Source organism: Canariomyces notabilis, assembly GCF_033297395.1.
Source record: "Canariomyces notabilis strain CBS 508.74 unplaced genomic scaffold N656scaffold_4, whole genome shotgun sequence".
NCBI classification, from domain to species: Eukaryota; Fungi; Ascomycota; class Sordariomycetes; order Sordariales; family Chaetomiaceae; genus Canariomyces; species Canariomyces notabilis.
In genome coordinates this window covers 588,372-608,465 of record NW_027041826.1, presented here as the reverse complement: position 1 = coordinate 608,465, position 20,094 = coordinate 588,372, and the positions used below count along the sequence as shown (strand labels likewise).

Here is a 20,094-nt window from a genome sequence, read left to right as displayed (position 1 = left end):
GGGAGCGAACTGTCAAACATCGATGATCAGATATGCTTAGCTAGATATTTTAAGCTTATATACGGAGTATTCTTGCAGCGTTCCGAGTCCTCTATCGCACCCCGTCACTCTTCGCCACGGTTCTTGATGCAGTGTTCAGCCATCAAATTTAGAGCTCGGATTCCATATGGCGGCAAAGTTCAGGTACATACTGAACTGTACATACCGCAGGCTGCGGCATGTGTGACAACTGGCTGAAACCATCACATCTTCTCCTTCCTGCAAAGCTCTTCTGTGTAGCTGTGCCCTGACCACAAAATCCTCGAACTGCTGCCGTCACTCTGTCAGTCAACCGATCAACGCCATGTCATCGGGGGCTAAGTTGAAGCCACTTGTTGCAGAAATCAGAAGTTTCCGAGCTTCGCCGCAACCCTAACTTGGCGATGCTGCTTATTTAGCATATTGGTAGTGTGGTGTAGGTCAACATTCGGGTTACATTCGGGTTACACCCGGGTTTCTTGGTTACACCCGAGATTCCTTTCGCTCGGTCGTCTGCTCAGTCTTGGCTGCTTGTCTCTTGTATCAGATTTTGGCGCTAAGTTTAGGAGGATCTCCCACGCCACCCAGACCTTCTTCCTCTGCGAATCTAGTCATTCGTGTTTTGGGCGTCCTGACCAAGACATAATGTTATTGTTCTACTCCTCCCGGTTACTGGTTTCCTGATGATTGTCTCTGTTCATCGTTCTTCGCCGTGTTCCTTGTTGTTCTGTTCTAGCTGTTAACACCTAATCGCCATGGCCACTTCATTACGGTTTCTTTTACTCCTCGCCGGTTTGGCCCAGGGTCACAGCAACCTTGGCCATCAGGCACTATGCGGGCCGGGCCCATCTCTCATATTGTCCAGCAGCTCTCCAGTATGCCACGTTAGCCAGGGATATCAGTCGAATGTCACGGACAAAGACTCTATCTCTGGGAGCTCCCAATCTCAAAGTGAGACTGATTGGACCGGTGCCAGAGAGCACACTTGGACCCACACATCGCCATGTTTCCGAATGGGACTGTCAGAGCAGGAATATTGCGTCTTTGCAGATGTTAACTTTGCCGGGGGTAGAGGGATCTCACTAGTCATGGAATCTCGGCGAGCCAACTTCCTCGCAACAACCCCAGCCTTTGTCGAGCCTGAAATCAATGACGGCGTCAACCAAGACCTCGTTCGGACAGTCAGGGCCAAGTACGAGGTGAAAGAGATCCCCGGCAAAGGCATGGGCATTGTAGCTACCGAACATATCCGGCGCGGCGACCTCATCCTAGCCAACACGGCCTCGCTCATGATCGACTACGGCGCGTATTCACTAGGCACAGATGAATACCTCGAGCTGGAAGCGCGCGCGGTGGACTACCTGCCCAGCGCACACCGCGCTGCGCTTCTTAACCTGTCCTCGCACGACGGGACCTTCGCGACGCACGCTGAGCACGTTGACAAGGTGATTCGGACGAACGCCTTTGACATTTACCCCGACGACGACGAGGAGGGCTCCGAGATTCTGTTTGTCGTCTTCCCGGAGATTGCGCGCATGAACCACGATTGCCGGCCCAACGCCGAGTACCGCTTCGACCGCGGCACTCTGGCGCAGTACATCACGGCGCTGCGCGACATCTTCCCCGGCGAGGAGCTCACGCTGACGTACATCGACCCGGAGAAGCCGCGTGCCGCGCGCATGGGCAAGTTGGAGGACAACTGGGGGTTCAAGTGCACCTGCTCGCACTGCACCATGGACAGGGCGCGCGCCGACGAGTCGGACGCGCGCATCGCCCAGATCAAGAAGCTGTGGGATTCCAGAGACGAAGCCGGGCGCGGCAGCCCCGAGATGGCCGAGCTGATCATCAGCCTGTACGAACAGGAGCGGTTGTGGGGCAAGATGCCTGGTGCCCTTGTCTTTGCGGCGCTCGAGTTCAACGCCGCCGGCGACCCCTGGACGGCGGTCAAGTATGCGAGGCGGGCGATTGAAGTGTCCATCCCGATTTTGGGGGAGAACTCCAAGGAGGTACGCCAAATGAAGAAGCTGGCCGAGGACCCGCAGTCGCACTGGAGCTGGAATATCTCAGTCCGGGATAAGGAGGAAGCTACAGCATGAGCTTGGTTATGAGCGATGGATTACTAGTGGCATCGAAGAGCGTTGTTTGGGAGGTGTATACGTACTTAGCGCGCTTGTATGAGTGGGATTGGCGTTTGGGCGTTTGGGTTCCAAGTACGTTTTGATGAACAGGGTACACCATGGATCATGAGTATCAATGTATATAAGTCCGGGCGGTAGGGACTCCTGTCGGAGTTTGAGAGTGATAGTTCTGGTCGAACTATGTTGCCCGTGTGTATGGCATTGTTCTCTTCAACACTGCTTCAGTTGGGAGCCTGAAGTAAATTTCAGTAGAAGCGCAGGTCATTGTTGGTGGTCCTCATCAATCCGTCCTGTTTGAGCTCTAGCAAGCCAGCCCTTCACAGTCACAGGGCAAAAGGTGTGTTGATTTATTGCCTGTAGCGGAGGAAGCTCCTAGGCTCAACAAAGTGGAGTGCGGGGTAATTACAGCACCTCCTGCGGGTTGATGTCAACTGCTCCCAAACACTGGAAACTGCAGGCTGCTTTTCACCCTCCTAGGTACCCTACTGATCTCTACTTCAATTCATCTCTTTTCCCTTGACCCGCGCAGATCCTGCATTAGGAGACAGAACCTAGTCAGTGCTCGCAATGGCCGCCGATCCGCCCAAGGTCGACCCGGCCAAGGCGATCGAGGCACTCCGCGAAGCCCGCCCGCCAGCGACGGATCAATTCACCTATCTAACAATCATCGAAGCGAATCTTTGTCCAGAAATCCTGCCGACACTCAACGAAATCCTCCAAGATGCCGAACTCACCCAAGAAATAGGCTGGGACTTGGTATACAACCTCGTCGGCCTGCCCGGTTCTGAGGCCTGTTTGGAGACCATCGCTCGGCTTGGCAACCCGAGGGAGTTGATCCTCAAGGTGCTCGAGACTCTTGAGCTCATTAACAGTGACAATGAGGATGGAGACGACGGAGAGACGGGGCAAGAGGAGCAGGAACCAGCACCGGCAGTCACGTCAACGCATAAGTTCATCACCCTCCTCGGCATGCTCGCCATCCTCCACAAGCGCATCAAGACCAAGTACCCGAGCCGCTTCCTGGCCCAAACCTTACAGACTGTTTACAACACGTACCGGCCGAACCAGGAGATGACAGCCTCGGTCATTAACCTAGTCCACAGCCTGTCCGGGCAGCGGCGGCCCCCCTTGCCGACACGCAAGTCGAGCGTGAACGTGGCCAACCCTGACCAGGACGGGGACACGTCCAAGAACGCGCCGGACCCGGAGGCAGACAAGGACGAAAGGGACGATCCGACCGAAACCCAGCTGCAGGATAAGCTGTTGCTTAGCTTTGCGACGTGCGTCTTGGAGGCCTACGCCAACGGGAATGACATGGCATGGTCAGCGAGGCTGCTCGAGTTCTACAACCCTGAGAAGATCTTTCCGGGGAGGAAAACGCTCATGGCGGCATTCCGGGAGGACCAGGAGCTTCTTGCGAGGGATGCAATCGTGGGAAAGCTGGTGGTAAGCCCGCCTTCCGTTCCCTGTGCCCTGGATCGAGGACTAACCTTCACCCCTAGGCCCTCATCCACGACCTAGGCCTCGACTCATGCACCAAAACCTTCATTCAACAAATATGCGAAGGGCCAATGCAAAGCGATCCCCTGGCCGAGCCGGACGATCTGACCACAGCAGATAAAATCGCCCTCTCTACCGGCGGCTGCGTCTGCCTCATCGCCTACTGGATCTTCTCATCGACCATCTTCGACGCCGACCAGCCAGTTCCCGAAATGCACATCTTCCCTGAGCATTTCAACGCGCTGGATAAGTTCCTGCAGGACGACGCGCATGCGCAGATCCAAAAATCGCTCGGCACCATTGACTCCCTCGTCGCCATCGGCCTCTGGCTGCAGTCCAACAACCACGTCTCCCCAAACCCAACCTCCCCGTTGACCAACCCGACCACCTCCCCGGAGGACCCGACCTCGGACTTTATGCGCTACATCCACCTGACGACCCTCATGGCGCTGTACCACCCGCGCATCCAGGTGCGCAACGCGGCGAGCGCCCTCGCCGGCCTCGTCCTCCACGCCGACCCGTCCGACGACGACCGCCTGCGCATCCTGTACGACCTGCTCGAGAACTGCATGTTTGCCTCGCTCAAGGCTCTCGCTGTTGTCTGGCTAAGGGAGGAGTTCCTGCTGGCTTCTTCTTCTACTTGGACTACTGGTACTTCTGCTGGCGCTAAACAATCTGGCCTCGCGCTCAACAACACAGAGGGGCAGGGGCAGGGGCATAGTAATCATCATAATCCTACTCTATTCACCACCCCGCAGCCGCTGGAGATGCTGCAGTATGTCATATTCCCCCCGCTAGGGTTCCTCGCCGACGCCGAGACCGCGCTGGCGGACCAGGTGGAGTATCTGTCTGTCAACGCAGCGTTTTTGTTGCAGGCCGTCAATTTCGGTTTGTTTTTGTGGGGCGGGCATGGGAGCGATGGGCATAGTAATGCATGGGCCGCGGTGATACCGGCGAATTTGGAGGCTACCGTGAGGGAGAGGTGGTTTGACCCGCTCCGGGAGGCCGTTGAGAAGGTGGAGAGGGAAGGGAGAGGAGGTGGACGAGGAGTAGAGGGGAAAAAGACCGAGCTGGGACCGTTGGGTGGGGAGCTGGCCGTGCTGAGGGAACGGTTGGCTTGTTTGGACGAGTGTCCCGGGTTTAAAGTCAAGGAGTAGTTAGGTGGCTTGGTGGTGTATGTCTCTGTGAGGGTTGCTCAGCACCCCAGATGGAAGGAGGGCGCCTATTTCTGTTTACGGTTGATACTGGGAATGTGCGGGCTGGTGATGGTCTGGTCTTATGGTTAGGTTATGCTATGTATTCGAGGGAGGGGGGTTGCGGGTACGGTTTGGATGGGAATGTCTGCACGTTGTGCTGTGCGTGGGTACTGTAAGCAACAAAAATGGACATTACATCTGCTGAGATGCTAGCATACTGGGCTTGGAGCGGTACGCTACTGAGTACGGACTTGACGATCAGCATATGCAGACTTGTCGCGACGCATGGAGAAAATTGCCCTGCGATTTTGTTGGTGTTGAGCTTTTTGGATTGCCCCTGTTGTCATAGCTTAACTAACGGCAGGGCCCAGGCCAATGCCAAGCAATGCCCCGCAGACGCCAAGCCCCCCTAAATTGGGGCGGGTCCCAACAGCCCCTGGTCACCGTCACCAGCGATGATGTCATTGCTCGATCCAACCTGTCCAACCGCAGCTTAACTCCAGGAAGTATGGTGAGGAATGAAGTGCACCGGAGGTCCCCAATTGTTGTTGATTTCCATTTCTTACTGTACAGATTTAGGGAAGCAAATGGTAATTGTAGCTCCGCCAACACTGGGGTACACCATACATACCTTACAGTACAAAACCGTACCTCGCTCAGTTCAAACAAGCTTGCTTTCCTCCCAACTGCCGCAAAGCCACATGCTACACACTAGTGTAACCAACCAACCAGTAGCGGCATTTGGTCGACGACGTCAGGGACACGACTGCCGAGAACGGGCGTTCAGAGACAAAAGTGATAACCTAAGACAAATTACATAGAAGAAAACTGGGAAGACCGACACTCATTCTACATCCTTCAGCACCTCCATTTTACCCTGCCAAATATATCAGGAAGTAGCAGTCCTGGAATGGGTCCTTGTTGTTGTTGTTGATCCACAGAGCTATCCACTCCACTACACTCACCACCTACCTGTAGTGTAAAGTTGTTGTATACAACATCTTATTCAGCGGCATCACACTTACAAAGCCAACGATTCATCCCGACAACGGGCACCACCACCCATAGAAATGGCAGGCCACGCCGCCAGCCCAGACTACGATCCTGTGCGGGTAGAGAGCCTGGTCCTGCCCGCCGAGCAGGGCGGGCCGCGCGAGGTCAGCCTCGTCCGCGACGCCGCCGGCCACACCATCTACCCTTCCTATGTGCCACCCGTGACACAGTCGCCCACCAGTGCCAGTGCCTCGACACAACCCTCACAATCTACAGCCAAGGAAGAGCCTTCGGCGGCCGGGCAGCAGCCAACACCAACACAGCCAATCGGCAAGCAATGGGCGACTACCGAGGAAGCCCGTCAGGACAGCGGAGCCGGCGCACCGGCGCCGGTGACGAACGTTTCCTCAGGGGTGCCACCGCCACCTGCTGAGGTCAGGGATGCACATGACAATGGGTCATCGAGCGACAGCAATTCGTCCTCCTCGTCAGAGGACGAGGGCGAGAAGCACAAAGGCAAGAAGACTAAGAAGAATAAGAAGAAGCGGTCCAGTGACCCGTACCGCCGCCTCCGCCTGGCAACGCCCGACTTCCTCACCAAAGGCCACATCTCCAAGCGCGACGGCCGCCTGAGCATCTCGCTGCGCGACACGAGCAACACAGGGTACCTGGCCAAAGCGCTGGGCACCGCCGCACGCAAAATTGTACCGCCCACAGAACCACCCCGGGACACCGATGGCGCTGCCGACGCCGCCGCGCCCTCCTCGTCGACAACAATCACCCCGCAACAACCGGAACCCATCCCAGAAGAAGAAGAAAAAGAAGCAGCAGGGCCCTGCCCGCGGCTGAACATCGTAATAATGGTGATCGGCTCACGCGGCGACGCGCAGCCGTTTCTAAAGATTGGCAAGCTGCTGCATGAGAATTATGGGCACAGAGTGCGCATCGCGACGCACCCGGCGTTTCGCAAGTTTGTCGAGGAGGACTCGGACTGCCCGGGGCTCGAGTTCTTTTCGGTGGGCGGGGACCCGTCGGAGCTCATGTCCTTCATGGTCAAGAACCCGGGCATGATCCCGACGCTCGAGTCGGTCAAAGCGGGCGACGTGTCGCGGCGGCGGGCGGCCATGGCCGAGATGTTTGAGGGCTTTTGGCGCGCGTGCATCAACGCCACCGACGACGAGCGCGACGTGAGGAACATCAAGATGATGGGTCGCCGCGACCCCTTTGTGGCTGATGCCATCATTGCGAATCCGCCTAGCTTTGCCCACCTCCACTGCGCCGAGGCGCTGGGCATCCCGTTGCACTTGATGTTTACCTTCCCTTACACGCCAACGCAAGCGTTTCCGCATCCCCTGGCGAGCATCAAAAAGTCGAATGTGGACCCGGGGTACACGAATTTTATCTCGTACCCGCTCGTTGAGATGATGGTCTGGCAGGGGCTGGGCGATCTTGTGAATGATTTTCGCGTCAAGACCCTGGGGCTGGATCCCGTCTCAACGCTGTGGGCGCCGGGAGCGACGTATCGCCTTCATGTCCCGTTCACGTACCTGTGGAGTCCGGGGCTGGTGCCTAAGCCGGAGGACTGGGGAGACGAAGTGGACGTGGCAGGATTTGTATTTCTCGACTTGGCATCGTCATTTACTCCGCCGGATCCGCTTAGGGACTTCTTGGAAAACGGTGAGGAACCGCCTATATATATCGGCTTTGGCTCCATCGTTGTTGATGATCCGGACCGGTTCACCGAAATGATCATCGAGGCCGTCAAGCTGGCAGGAGTGCGCGCGCTCGTGTCCAAGGGATGGGGTGGGTTGGGGGGCGACAGCCTCGATGTGCCCGACAACGTGCTCTTGCTGGACAACACCCCACACGACTGGCTCTTTCCGAGGATCAGAGCGTGCGTTATTCACGGCGGGGCGGGGACTACTGCCATCGCGCTCAAGTGCGGCAAGCCCACCATGATTGTGCCCTTCTTTGGGGACCAGCATTTCTGGGGAACCATGGTTGCAAACGCGGGCGCCGGACCAGAACCAGTGCCGTACAAGCAGCTGGATGCAGAGAAACTGGCTGAGGGGATCAAGTTCTGCATCACCAAGGAGGCCAAGGAGGCTGCGGAGAGGATCGCACGGTCCATTGAGAAGGAGGGTGACGGGGCAGAAAATGCCTGTAAGGCGTTCCACAAAAACCTGTTCATGAAGGGGAAAAGGTCAATGAGATGCTCCATTTTCCCCGACCAAGTTGCTGTGTGGCAGATGAAAGCGACCGGTTTGAGACTGAGCGTGCTTGCGGCCGAGTTACTGGTGCAGAGGGGTTTGGTGTCGTGGAAAAAGCTGCGACTGTTGAGGCATAACGAGTGGAATGACTTTGAAGGACCCGGGGAACCGGTAACGGGGGTGGCTGGGTCCTTGATGACTTCAGTAGGGGGCGTGGCTAAAGGTATCGGTGGGGTACCGTATCGGGTTGCCAAAGGAATGAAGAGGAGGAGAGAAAGGAGAAAGAAGGACGGAGGGAAGAGTACTGGATCAGGGGCCACTGATGGCCAAAAGCCGGACGATACAGGGTCTGGCGGTTCCGCCCAGCCCGACAAGCCCAACAACCAGAATGATCTCCCCCACGTCGAGACATTGACCACCAATGCTCTCCACCGCCGCGGAACCGCGGCTACCTTCGCCAGCAGCCCCGCAAAAGACGTCGTCCGCCAGGTCGGTCGTGGCGCATATAAATCGGCCTCAGCACTGGCTCGCACGCCCGTTGACTTCACCTTAGCTCTCGCCCAAGGATTCCATAATGCGCCCCGTTTATACGGAGACGACACGGTACGTCGTCCGACGCGAGTAACTGGCATCAAGTCGGGGCTGAGGGCAGCTCGCCACGAGTTTGTGTACGGGATCTACGACGGATGCACCGGCGTCGTAGGTCACCCGCTCCACGGTGCCCGTGACGGCGGGTTGAGGGGGTTCGTGTCGGGTGTGGGCATGGGGTTAACAGGTTTTGTCCTGAAGGACCTTGCTGCGCTTATTGGGCCGATGGGTTACACCATGAAAGGTATTGTCCAGCAAGTCAGGCGGGGACGGCGGCCAGTGAAGTACATCAGGAGAGCGAGAATTGTGCAAGGGAAGAGGGAAATTGAGGATTTGGACACGGCTGAGAGGAGTGAAAGAGAGCACAAAGTCATCTCTGGATGGAGACTGATGGGACAATTGTGGGAGGAGATGAGACGAGCGGAGAAAAAACAGAAAGGGATGAGGGCAATGCTTGGGGGTGGCAGGAGGAGGTTGAGGAGAAGTCGGGAATGGAATGCTGCATTTGAAAGCGTAGAGGTCGCGGAGAAAGTGTTGAATGCGTTGAAGAAAGGGGAGGGTCTCGAAGCTGTCCTAGCCAAGGACATGGACAAGCCTGGAGCGTTGGCCGCTTTACCGGCTGCCAAAGAGATGCCCAAGCCTGGTTCGGTGCCGGACAGAACGGCCGACAATCTGGTGGATCCGGACCCGGACACGGAGGCGGAAGAAGAAAACCCCTTCTCAGCGGCGACCCCGGCAATCGCTGAGAACAAGACCGAGAACAAGGAGACAATGGCGGCTCTTGACGGCCAAGCGGCCCAGGCCCTCACCTGATATTACTTGGTTAGCAGAGGAGCTAGTCCCCTGAAACAGCCGTCGAGCTGTGCCGCGGGAAAAGTTTCAATCAGGATGCCGCATTCATTGCGGGGCACGCGACTTTGGCGTAACACGGCAGCATGTCGGCGACTCGGCGTGGAGTGCTAATGCCTGTGGATGTGGAGTTGTGATGCTGCGGAACTTTGCGGGGACTTTGGCAGTGTGTAATGTTGTATGTACATTTGGGCTCGCGCTTCCTGATACCCCTTTGGATTGTCCTGTCGATAGCTTCCGGTAGAGAGTATTGCATAAGTAATCACTACAGCACTTGAGTTAATGAAGGTTCAGTTAAAGCGCCTTTTCTCATCGTGGTTGGACCGCGTATGATGAACAAATCTCGCCTCTTTTTCGCACCTGCCGGATGCGGGCGCAGAGATGTCCAAGGAGACGGTCGACCGTTGAATCGCTGTTGACCGAAGGATACTGTATGTATTACGGTGCCTTGCAGCTGCGGCACAGCGCGTCAGCAAACAGATGGTCGACATTCAGGTTTGGGGAAGATGGAAGAAGTTGGATGGGTGACATTCCGAAGTTGCAGCCCCGAAAAGGGTCTGCAAGTTCTGGAAACCTTCCGAATTGGTAATTGGGGTTGTGCATAACGACGGAAAAAATGCAATCATTATTACACGATTCAAACTCGCATGGCCGAGAACTTTTTGCTTCTGTGTAGTTTCTCTTTAAGAGAGGGATGCGTTAGAGTTATAAGACCATTTAGGTTGAGTGAGTTGTTCGAAGTCGAGAAGTTGTCGTTAAACTGGAAGCTGCAGCTTGGACAGTGGTCGTCTGAAGTTGGAGAACTGTGGGTCACACTGCAGCCGTAATTTAACTAGCGTACTGTACCGTAAAATACACATGCAGCTAAGCCAGGGGAAAGTGGGTCTTGCTGCCCACCGCGTATTGTACTGTAACGTTAGGCAGCAAGCTCAGCGGAAGAAGGAAGGAACTGAAGACTTGGACAGTGCGACGACCATCACGATCGTCGCCCTCCCGGATTTCAAGTTGATGAGTGTCATGGTTGAAGACTTGGTTAGGAGCAACAACCACTGCAACTGTTGGCGTCTTCATGTTGCCTATTCTCCATTCCCCGGCCCCATCAAGGACAGCAGCCACAGCACCCATCCAGGCGGCGCACCCGACGTCGCAGAATGCCACACCTGTCGCTAAGCATCAGCACTAATGATGCAGATTACGCGCGCTGGCGCAACGTGTTGGCTTGGTCAGCGAGCGAGCGATGGCCTTTGAGGGTGACTTACGGGGGCCAGACGCGAGAAAGCGGCCGCACCGGCGCTTAACGGAAAATTGACCCTTTCCGTCAATTGAACGTCCTTTTTGGGCGATCCCCAGACTCGCCGAAGACCGCCATGGAGGTTGTGAGTAACAGCGAGGGTCTTGGATGACGGTCCCGGCCTTCGGTTGCCGAATCTATGGGACCCGGTGAGGGCAAAGCTGACTGTGAATACCTAACCAGGTAGGTATGTGTGTATGTAATGGAAGGTAGTAATGTGCAATATTACGGGTAGCATTCCTATCAGTCACTGTGCCGCATCTCATTCTCGCCTCATTCTCCTCCAACCTTCCTCTCTCCCAACTTCTCATCCCTTTCATTCATTCACTTCGGCTTGTGGCCGTCATGTAATCAACAACCCGGGCAGGAAGAAGACGAGAGCAACGACCACAGCAGACACCGGTGCTGGCCCTCGCAACTCTCAGTCTCGGGCTATAACACCATGGCCCTCTGGCCTCAACAACGGCCCCTCCGCAGCCCTCGCGACGATCTTATCCAAGGAACTGACATTGAGCTCGCGCCCGCCCGCCGCACTTTCCAGGAACACTACAGCAACCCGGGACTGGAAGTCGTTGAGCACTCGAATCTCGAGGTCTCTCGTCAGGCTCAGGCTCAGGCTCAGCCCTTTGGCTTCCCCCCGTCGTCCCCCTTCTCATTCAACTCATACACACCACCGCCCCCTCCTGTGCTGCACAAACCATCGTGGGACAAACTACCAAGCTACGGCGAGGCGAGCAGCACCACGCCTCGATTAAACACCTCTTATACTTTCCCCGGTTCTGCGCCTGACTACAGTGCCATTGACTTTACGAGTCCGTTTGATCAGCAGCCGCTGGTAGCCGGGGACGTCAATGGGGGAGGGGGCGGGAGGTCTGGCGCCGGCGGGAAGGGGATGAGGGAGAGGCTTTGCGCTGTAAGGAGGCGACTGCTTTGGGTATTGATAGGGGTGGGCGTGTTCTTGGTCGTTTTGGCTATTGCCGTGGGGGTAGGAGTCGGGGTATCTGGGAAGAAAGGGTCGTCCGACGGAAGGTGAGTCTGGCTCCATTTTGCCCTCCGCAAACCTCTCGCTGTCCATCTCTATCCGCACGCTTTCCAACCCAACCCTCTGGCAACGAAAACGAAACCAAACGTACCATCCACTAACCATCTCCCTAGCACCTCCACAACGGCAAGTAGCACCACCGCCGCGGCGCTCCCAGCCGCGCAAGCCACCTCCCCTCTACCGCTCCCATCATCATCATCATCTTCTTCTTCTTCATCATCCTCCCCGGACGTCATAACCTGCCCGGCCAACAACCTCACCCTGTACACCTCCCAAACCAGCACAGCCCGCAGGTACCTTCTACTGTGCGGGCGCGACTACAACTCCAACAACAACCGCGGCACCATGGACATGTACAGCGCCCCCGCCGATTCCATGGCCGTGTGCATCGACCTTTGTGGCGCCCAGGAGGGCTGTGTCGGCGCGGGCTGGGGGAAGGGTATCTGCTGGCTCAAGAGCCGGTTGGGGGAGTTTAATGAGGCAGATGGCTGGTATTTTGCTGCTGTTGTTGAGGATCCAAACGCGGATGCAGGTTAAGGGATGGTTATTACTTCCTTACTTGCTTACTGACTAGTACCTTCTGAGCCGGGGGATTGGGGGGGGGGGAACGGGGGGAGGGTTCGAACTGTAACATAGTATACCCGTGGGTTCTGGCTTTTCGGTCGGTTTTGGTTGCTTGGGGGGAAGCATGGTTCGGGATTGGGAAACCCTTTGGGTCAGGGGCTGGATGCTTTGCCTAACAGGCTCAGGCCCTGCGGGAACTGGCGCTGGCTGTTTTCTGTTGGCGTTGATGGGCTAGCGTTGGCTTAATGGCTTAAAACGAGGCTGGGTGGCTGCATGGGGATTGGGGAAAAGAGGTGTCGGCTTTTTGACGCTCGGGAGGCGGTTGTAACGTGTGTGTGTGGTGTTCGGTCATGAAGGTCTTGATACCAACGATTTCTTTTGTTTGTAGACTTATTTATTATTTGATGGACAGTATATACAAGCTGCTTGTGGCAGTGGGAGACGTTGATTCAAGGCACCGTATCTGGCCTCGCTAAGTGACTAACTTCGGCCGTTGTCCCCTGAATGCCTATAACCACTTTCCAGTCGTCCCAATTCAACAAGCAATCAAGTTACAAGCTGCGTGGCGCAGCGGAAGCGCGCCGGGCTCGTAACCCGGAGGTCACTCGATCGAAATGAGTCGCAGCTAGTTGTATTTTTTTCCCCTGTCTCCATGTTCGCCCGGATGCGGGAACATCAATCTCCCAGAGCACGCCATGCTCAAAACACCAACAATCACCCAACTCATTCATCACCTCAAATAATAATCCAACCCCAGCCCCAGCGCCTCGCACTGCTCCAACTCCCTAAACCCCTCCGACCTCGACCGCGGCCAGTCCAGCGCCCTAAGGACCATCTTCCCCTTGGTACTCGGCCTCCACTCCCCAGCCCTCTCCACCTGCTCCAGCGTCTTCGTATACCCCCTCGCTTTCAGGTATCCTTTATCCGGATTGGGATCTCCAGTCCTGATGAAAGCCGCGAACGTGTCGAGCACAAACTGCTCAAACGGCAAATCGCCCTCGTCTCGCACGGGCCTACCCTGGCGCGCCAGGGTGCCAAAAACATAGTACAGCTCGCCCGAGTGGCAGCGGAGGTAGGGCTTGGACGGGTCGCCGTGCGGGTGTGACGCGGTGCGCGGCGCCTCGCACACGTTGAGCGCCGGCCACCCGCCCGTCTGGTAGGTGCGGTCGAACTCGTAGTAGTAGACAGATTCGAACCGGCGGGAGGATAACCCCGCGAAGGCGGTCGCCTGGTCGATGCACCGGAAGATGCCGTCGGTGGCGATGCGCGAGGACGAGTTGAACAGGTCCAGCGTCGCGTTGCCCGTGTTCGGGAGCGGGAACAGACTCAGAGTTTCCGGAGGCAGAGAGAAGCCCCGCGCGGCGAGGTACTCGGTTTGGTTGGTGGTGGTGGGGAAGCTGATGAAGGGCGCTCCGTCGTCGCGCGTGATGCCCATCATCAGGCGGATGGGCAGGCGGGGTCCCGTGAGTGGGAGTTCGGGAGAGGTCAGGTAGGTCCCGTCCACGACGAGGTAGCGCACGTCGCCGAGCTGGGTGAGGGTGTGCGCGGGGAGCACCCGGAGACAGTCGACCTGGGACGGGGCGTCGGTGCAGTTGGCGGCGGCGAGGAACGGGTTGGCAGCGACCGTGACTTGCTCGTCGATGGTGTAGTAGCGGGAATAGGTGGTGCCGTAGTTGAGGCCGCCCAGGTTGCTGAGCAGGATGGCGCCAGAGAACTTACCCGCGGCCTTCGGCGACGCAATCAGGGCCCTGACCGACCCGGCCCCGGCAGACTGGCCAAAGATGGTGATGCGGTCCGGATCGCCGCCAAAGTTACGAATGTGCGCGCGGACCCAGTCCAAAGCCGTGACCTGGTCCGCTAGACCAAAGTTGCCGTTGGTGACACCATCCTTGAGCGCGAGGAACCCCAGGGCTAACAGACGGTAGTTGATAGCCACCACTACCACGTCTCCTCTCGATGCCAAGTTCCCGCCATCGAAGGTCGGGTCGTTTGCTGTGCCTCCAATGAAGGCACCCCCGTGAATCCAAAATGCCACAGGCAGGAGGTCCTTCTTCTTGGGCTTGGAGTTCGGGTTTGGGAGATAAGGCGTCCAGATGTTGAGGAACAGACAGTCTTCGCTGCCGGTGTTGGACCCCTGGGCACACTGCGAGCCGTACGACAGGGCAGAAACAGATTCTCCGGACCCCTTGAACAGGGTAGAATAGGTAAACCTCTTGGGTTCGGGGGCAAAGCGGATTCCCAAGAATCGGAAAGACAGTTGGTCCCGGAAACTATGAGCTTGTCAGCTGCAACCCTCCTACCCATTTTCCACTACGTCTTGAAAACTGTTGATAACGTACCCTGTGAGTGTCTGGTTGTTCACGTCTAAGCTAATTTGCCACTTCTCGCTCGTGTCTTGGAAGTTTTGGGTCGAGTACGGTGCTGTATTGGTGCACAAGCCCGGGTGCCGCTCATGCGGACCTGGCTTGGTCCTGCTGTAGTCCCCGGACACGGTCATCGCGGCGAAACCGGAATCCGAGACAACCCAGAACGCTGACGAGGCGTTGGCTGCCCCTTCATACTGCAGGTAGTCAGAGAATGGCAGCGCTTTCGTGCCCCTTGTTTGTCTGGGGCGCGGAGACTCAGGCCGCCATACTCGCTCGCCGAGTTTGGCACAGACGCGATCCGCATCCTGGTAGGAACGGGGCTCCGTGACTATCACCGCCTGGTTTGCTTCGGGACTGTCCTGGCCTGGTACAGTCAGATCATCTCCTCAACAGCAGGGATAAGTAGAAGCATACATACCTTGGAGATCATTGTTAACCAGGATGGTCAAGCTTGTATCCAAGCGCTTGAGGGACTCCCCGACAGCCAAGCTGGCGAGAGCGGCCAGTGTCACCCCGATGGAAAGCATCTTGTGAGTGCCCGCGACGCTATACGGAGAGACGAGAGAGACATGGGGCAAGAAGGGCCAGAACGATTGTTCCTGATTGCACCCTTAATATGGAGGTTCCGTAGCCGCGGGTCCGGCGGCCAACCGCATGAGTATCGCGGTACCTCAACACACCGCCTCCGCAGCCTTCTGGCCGCGAGCGGTAAGGTGTGCCACTTGCTCGGCCCACGATCCCGTTTCCGAGATTATTGGACCCAAGTTCTCTTGTGCCCAAGATTGGCCTGGATCTCGCGATGAGCTTGAGGTTGGAGCCCGGCTAATGATAAACCCCTGGCAGCCCTATGGTATCAACCAACCTTTTAACCATATTTATATGCATGTACAACAAAGCTGACCCTGTTTCGTAGTGATGTTATCATAATGAACCCCCTACATTTGCGATGTCGAACCCGGCCCCGTCTTGCCCTCGAACGCGGCACTGGACTGTTGCTATCAAGGGTGACTGGGTGCAGCTTCATGCTGTGTACGGGGTTGAATACAACGTCAGAGATGGCTTTTACGGAGAGCTGGCGAGATCCCTAGTGTGAGTAGCATCGGAAATGCAGCCTTGAACAGCCTAAATGGAGAGCCCGCTCCGCCGATGGAGCTTTGGGGTAGCGGAGGGCTCGGTGAGGGGTAAGGTGGAAACCTTTTTTGCTGAGTGAAGATGGTTGAAATGCGGGCTTGCTGCCGACCTTGACAGCCGATCCGCCGCCACAGCATTTTCCCATCCGTCCGAGAGAGGACTGACTCCATAGCGCCATCTTGAGGCTCAAATCCGGATTTCCCCCAGCGGCTTGACCACGTCCTCGTGGAGCACCATGGAAAGTCGCGCCGCGACTTGGTCATCCGTCTCGTCATCGCCCTCTAGCAGACCCAATTCCTTCCCTCCTGCTATACACTTTCGCGCGGCAGCCTCGTACACGGCACCCATACAGGCCCCGAGTTCTGCAATCTGCTCCTCGGCGAGCAGGCTCTGGCGAACTTTCAGTGCAATGGATGGTCGTCCCCTGGCCGCGCTCATGTCGATATTGAGAACCTTCTCAACCGTCGCCCAGTGCGCGATCTCGACGAAGAGCACGCCGAGGCTGTAGATGTCGAAGCTCTTCTTGAATCGTTCGCGTTCGCTGGGGTTGGTCGACTGCGCATGCGGGTGCCTATAGAGGTTGTACTCGACATCGTCAGGGATGTCAGTCAGTTCATCGGCCCGAGCAGGCCTAGAAAAGTCAAAGCCGGACAGATACGGCTTCGCGTAATCGACGTGCCCACTCCGCGTCCGGAAGAATATGATGTTGTGGCTCCGTAGCCCCTTGTGCAGCCAGTTGACGGCATGTAAATACAAGAGACAATTGCTGATGGCATGCGCGAGCTTGACCCTGTCCGTAAGGCGCGGCTTGCGGGAGTCTTCCAACAAGTTCCGGAGTGAGGTCGGTGGCAGACTCGTGTGCAGGCCATCATCGACCGGCCTCTCAAAGACCAGTCCAAGGCGCATATTCAGAATGTCCTGGTCTTCGTCTTCTATCCCATCCGAACTCGCCTTGTCGAAGAAGCCAAGACAATGCGGCGTCCTAAACGCCTCGGGTTTCGGCTTGTGATTCAAGAGGGCCGCTAGTCTTCGCACTCTCTCGACGATGACATCTTTGGGTGGTGACAGATCTCCGGGTCTCTGACGCTCATACTCTTTCCACTCCACCCAAACCTTCTTCTTCGCGCCATCTGGAAGACGCAGCGTAGCTTCACATCTGGGCAGGTCCGATTCTTCAGCGGCCTGGTCAAGCTCGACCAAGGACCGGTCAAGGACAAGATGCCTCTGATCACTGGGCTTGCCCAGCTCCAAGCACATTGAAGTGGCCTCGTCCCAGGGCGTCTTCTTGTTGGATTCGATCGACTCGTTGAAGGCCTTGAACTTGGCGAGCTGCGACAAAAGCTGAAGGCTGTCGGCATTGGCGCGTTTTTGCGCCATTGACATTTGCGAAGCCGGTAGGGGAGAAGCAGCCTCGAGCTTGATGTTCAGGGCCATGACGAGCCGGGACAGGTCGGTTATCTTGTGATGTAGCTGGAGTACACCGCGGTTTGTGTCCTGCACAGTGTGATGAATCTCAACCTGCATCCGCGCGTCCAGGATATTTGTCATGCTATCGTTGAGGGTTGAGAACCTCGAAAGCAAAACTTCAAAGGCGGCCTTGTCAAACGAGACCCATTTCAGGCGCTCGACGGCTTCCTGGGATGTCTCGCCCAACTTGTTCATGGCCTTCTTGATGAAGTCCCTCCGCCGTTGCGGTAAGGGGAAGTTGGCATCGGCAGCATCCTTTTCTGGCCTTTGGAGGATGTGGTCTGGGTCAGGGGCTGTCTGGAGACGCTTGTGACGCTTCTGGTGCTCCTTGAACTCTTTAAACAGACACTCAACCTGCACCAGCAGATCCAGGACGGTCTGGCGATGCAGGACAAACGTGTTGGATTCGAGGATCTTTTGGCTGTTCTTGGCGTCAAGATCAAGGAGTCCCGACGTCTCGCTCCATGCGAACAGCCTCTGCTGCTCCATGCGCAACCGCAAGTTGAGATACTTGCACTCCTCGGGGAATCCAACGGCTGTGATGAGGAGTTGGATCCCCTGGATGCACCCTGTGTATACTTGGAGGCCGATTGACGCCACGCCAACGGCGAGTCCGGCCGCAGAGACAGGGTCCATTGCTGCGAGCCGTCAGCCAAGGGGACAGAATAGGAAATGGGCACATGTTGTGGGTTGGCTACAGGAAGATTATGCGATGCCCGCATCTTTCGACGCATTCGACGCATTCGATGCATATCCATGGATACATACCGTACAGTGCAGTTCTGCGGATTCCCCGGACCGGAAGGGCGAGTTGAAGCTATCACCCAAAAGAAAAAGAAACAGGCCGATATCCGTGAGACATTGTCGATTCGTCCATCGCCTCGCGGCAGCCCCTCTCTTCTCCGACAAAATTTGATTGTGCAGTAACGTTAGTAACTAATTGATTAGTAGCCAGTCAAAAACATTTTAGGACTTTCGAGTAGTTCCGATTGCACCAATTCTCCGACGGTCCTAGGCATCTCACCTTTCTCATCGAGCAGGTGCAGTGCCAGTGTAACACGTCCTGTGTATCAGGACAAGTCGATAGTTTTGAGATCGATTTCAGATTGAGAAAATCAGGTGGAACCCTAACCCTTGCATTGAGACCAGCTCTCTTTTTGAGACAATGAATTCCATAGCGTGCGGTGCTAGTTTCTGTATCGACACTAAAGTCAGCCAGAAATCCTCACAGATCACCGTGGAATTTGGCCGACTGGCTCATCCATCTTAACCGTTTGGCTAATTCATGTATGTTTCATTCCTGGGTGCCGTACCCAGCATGTAAGTAAGATCCTTAACTGAAGACGGAGGGGAACCCCCAACATGACCATATAAGGAGCTTCGGCCATTTCACGTTCACGCTGTTTGTAGTCAGGTCCTTCTCCTAAGACAGCCTGGTCCCGACTCTCAGTAACACAGCCTTGCACAAGAAACATTATATTACGGCGGTGAAATTAGAGTGCGGAATACACAGTTATCTTGACCCCGCACAAGTGGCTTTTAGTCTAGACGTTGCGAAACGTTCGGACAAGCGAGTCGCTAGCCACTCTCGACCACGTGCAAGCTGATTGATTCAAGCTTTTATTCTCCTTTCTTGGAGGAATTGCCGCGATTGGTAGTGTGTATTCTGCTTGCTCCCCCGTTCAACTACGTTCAACGTCCGGGCAGTCTCCACCTTTGCATGATTAGCTTGCTCTCTTCGGTGCCGAGTTCACCACATCACCGTCCGCCGTCTGCAGCCCGAATCTTCGAATCGTTGACCGTAGAAAGCTCTCGGACGACAAGTGTCGTGGGCTCGCTGTGCGCCAGGGTTGCATTCTTCCTGTCTTGACCTGCAAGGGGCCCATGGCGGCGCCAATCAGAATGAACGGCCTGTTGAGATTCAGCTGAGCAGGTTCGCGTCCTGTTGTACGCCCAGCGCTGCCCATTATCAATCAGAGAAATTGGGTGTCCCCAAGACAAGAGCCCTGTAGCAAAAGTGGCACGCAAATGAGGATTTGCCTGGCGTTCAAGAGGCCAGTGTTACCGCTGGACTCGCCATTCCTTAGAATCCCCTTTGCTCTTTCCTCAACCAAACTGTTTCCCTTTTGACCGCCTCCTCAGAACGACGTTGACGGCATCGCGCGATATACTTGCCCCTCGACCAACGATACACTTGCTAGAGTAAGCCTCAGTAAGGCAGTTAGTTACCTTGGGGTGGACCCAAGGCTTTACCTTATTCTACAACACCGGCCGAGACCGTTTTGCCCCGTCCCGCCAAGCTCCACCATCGTCTGAGATCGACTTTGCGTCTGGCGCCAAGTGAGAGCCAGTCTCTGCAACGATCCATCCATCAGTTGAGTGAGATCTTTTTCTCGTCGCTGCGGTAGTTATACGTGGAGGCCATTGGCGGTCAGGAGGTCTGGACCCTCGAGAGCTTTCTCTGCTCCCCGTCTTATCTACCCAACCATGCTGTATCCCTGTGCAGGTGCGCGGGGAAAGCGCCATGGCCTGCGGGAGGAGACGGTCGGCACGGCGCGCAGACAGTTTGAGGCAAGAACGAAGGGAGAGCAGAACAACTGACAACTGACATTGCTTCGCAGGCGATTGCATTTCCGTCTCTTTTTCACCATTCATCTCATCCGCTCTGGAAGGTCAACATCGCCGGCACCTACGAGTAGAATTTATTTCCCAGATCTCAAATTCCCCCTGGTGCGGACCCT

At 56.3% G+C, this 20,094-nt stretch overlaps 6 protein-coding genes and 1 non-coding gene across 7 annotated transcripts; 4 read left to right on the top strand and 3 right to left on the bottom strand.

The window, feature by feature from the left end:
- The first annotated feature begins 545 nt into the window (after positions 1-545).
- On the top strand, positions 546-2,383 carry N656DRAFT_776212 (SET domain-containing protein). Its single transcript, XM_064814592.1, has one exon. It carries the CDS (start codon positions 774-776, stop codon positions 2,112-2,114), a length of 1,341 nt encoding a protein of 446 aa, XP_064672698.1. The 5' UTR covers positions 546-773; the 3' UTR covers positions 2,115-2,383.
- A 199-nt stretch (positions 2,384-2,582) lies between these two features.
- N656DRAFT_726282 (DUF1760-domain-containing protein) lies at positions 2,583-5,157 on the top strand. The gene is made up of 2 exons (XM_064812570.1): positions 2,583-3,602; positions 3,659-5,157. Exons 1-2 carry the CDS (start codon positions 2,724-2,726, stop codon positions 4,811-4,813), a joined length of 2,034 nt encoding a protein of 677 aa, XP_064672697.1. The 5' UTR covers positions 2,583-2,723; the 3' UTR covers positions 4,814-5,157.
- Positions 5,158-5,689: 532 nt separating this feature from the next.
- N656DRAFT_776210 (glycosyltransferase family 1 protein) lies at positions 5,690-9,464 on the top strand. The gene has a single exon (XM_064814591.1). The coding sequence runs from the start codon at positions 5,923-5,925 to the stop codon at positions 9,454-9,456; it is 3,534 nt and encodes a 1,177-aa protein (XP_064672696.1). The 5' UTR covers positions 5,690-5,922; the 3' UTR covers positions 9,457-9,464.
- A 1,963-nt stretch (positions 9,465-11,427) lies between these two features.
- On the bottom strand, positions 11,428-11,953 carry N656DRAFT_776209 (uncharacterized protein). Its single transcript, XM_064814590.1, has one exon. The coding sequence runs from the start codon at positions 11,826-11,828 to the stop codon at positions 11,535-11,537; it is 294 nt and encodes a 97-aa protein (XP_064672695.1). The 5' UTR covers positions 11,829-11,953; the 3' UTR covers positions 11,428-11,534.
- A 992-nt stretch (positions 11,954-12,945) lies between these two features.
- On the top strand, positions 12,946-13,017 carry N656DRAFT_t37. Its single transcript has one exon. It is a non-coding gene; the product is annotated as a tRNA-Thr (tRNA).
- Positions 13,018-13,119: 102 nt separating this feature from the next.
- On the bottom strand, positions 13,120-15,282 carry N656DRAFT_703661 (alpha/beta-hydrolase; the record flags this gene model as incomplete). Its single annotated transcript, XM_064811110.1, has 3 exons — positions 13,120-14,659; positions 14,729-15,119; positions 15,174-15,282. The coding sequence occupies 3 exons, from the start codon at positions 15,280-15,282 to the stop codon at positions 13,120-13,122; spliced, it is 2,040 nt and encodes a 679-aa protein (XP_064672694.1).
- Positions 15,283-16,072: 790 nt separating this feature from the next.
- On the bottom strand, positions 16,073-17,989 carry N656DRAFT_704038 (uncharacterized protein; the record flags this gene model as incomplete). Its single annotated transcript, XM_064811145.1, has 1 exon — positions 16,073-17,989. The coding sequence occupies one exon, from the start codon at positions 17,987-17,989 to the stop codon at positions 16,073-16,075; it is 1,917 nt and encodes a 638-aa protein (XP_064672693.1).
- Between the last annotated feature and the right edge of the window lie 2,105 nt (positions 17,990-20,094).

Coding starts and splice junctions, on each gene's coding strand:
- N656DRAFT_726282 (XM_064812570.1), top strand. CDS start 2,724: ATGGCCGCCGATCCGCCCAAGGTCGACCCGGCCAAGGCGATCGAGGCA. Junction 3,603..3,658: donor CAATCGTGGGAAAGCTGGTG/GTAAGCCCGCCT, acceptor CTTCACCCCTAG/GCCCTCATCCACGACCTAGG.
- N656DRAFT_776210 (XM_064814591.1), top strand. CDS start 5,923: ATGGCAGGCCACGCCGCCAGCCCAGACTACGATCCTGTGCGGGTAGAG.
- N656DRAFT_776212 (XM_064814592.1), top strand. CDS start 774: ATGGCCACTTCATTACGGTTTCTTTTACTCCTCGCCGGTTTGGCCCAG.
- N656DRAFT_776209 (XM_064814590.1), bottom strand. CDS start 11,828: ATGGAGCCAGACTCACCTTCCGTCGGACGACCCTTTCTTCCCAGATAC.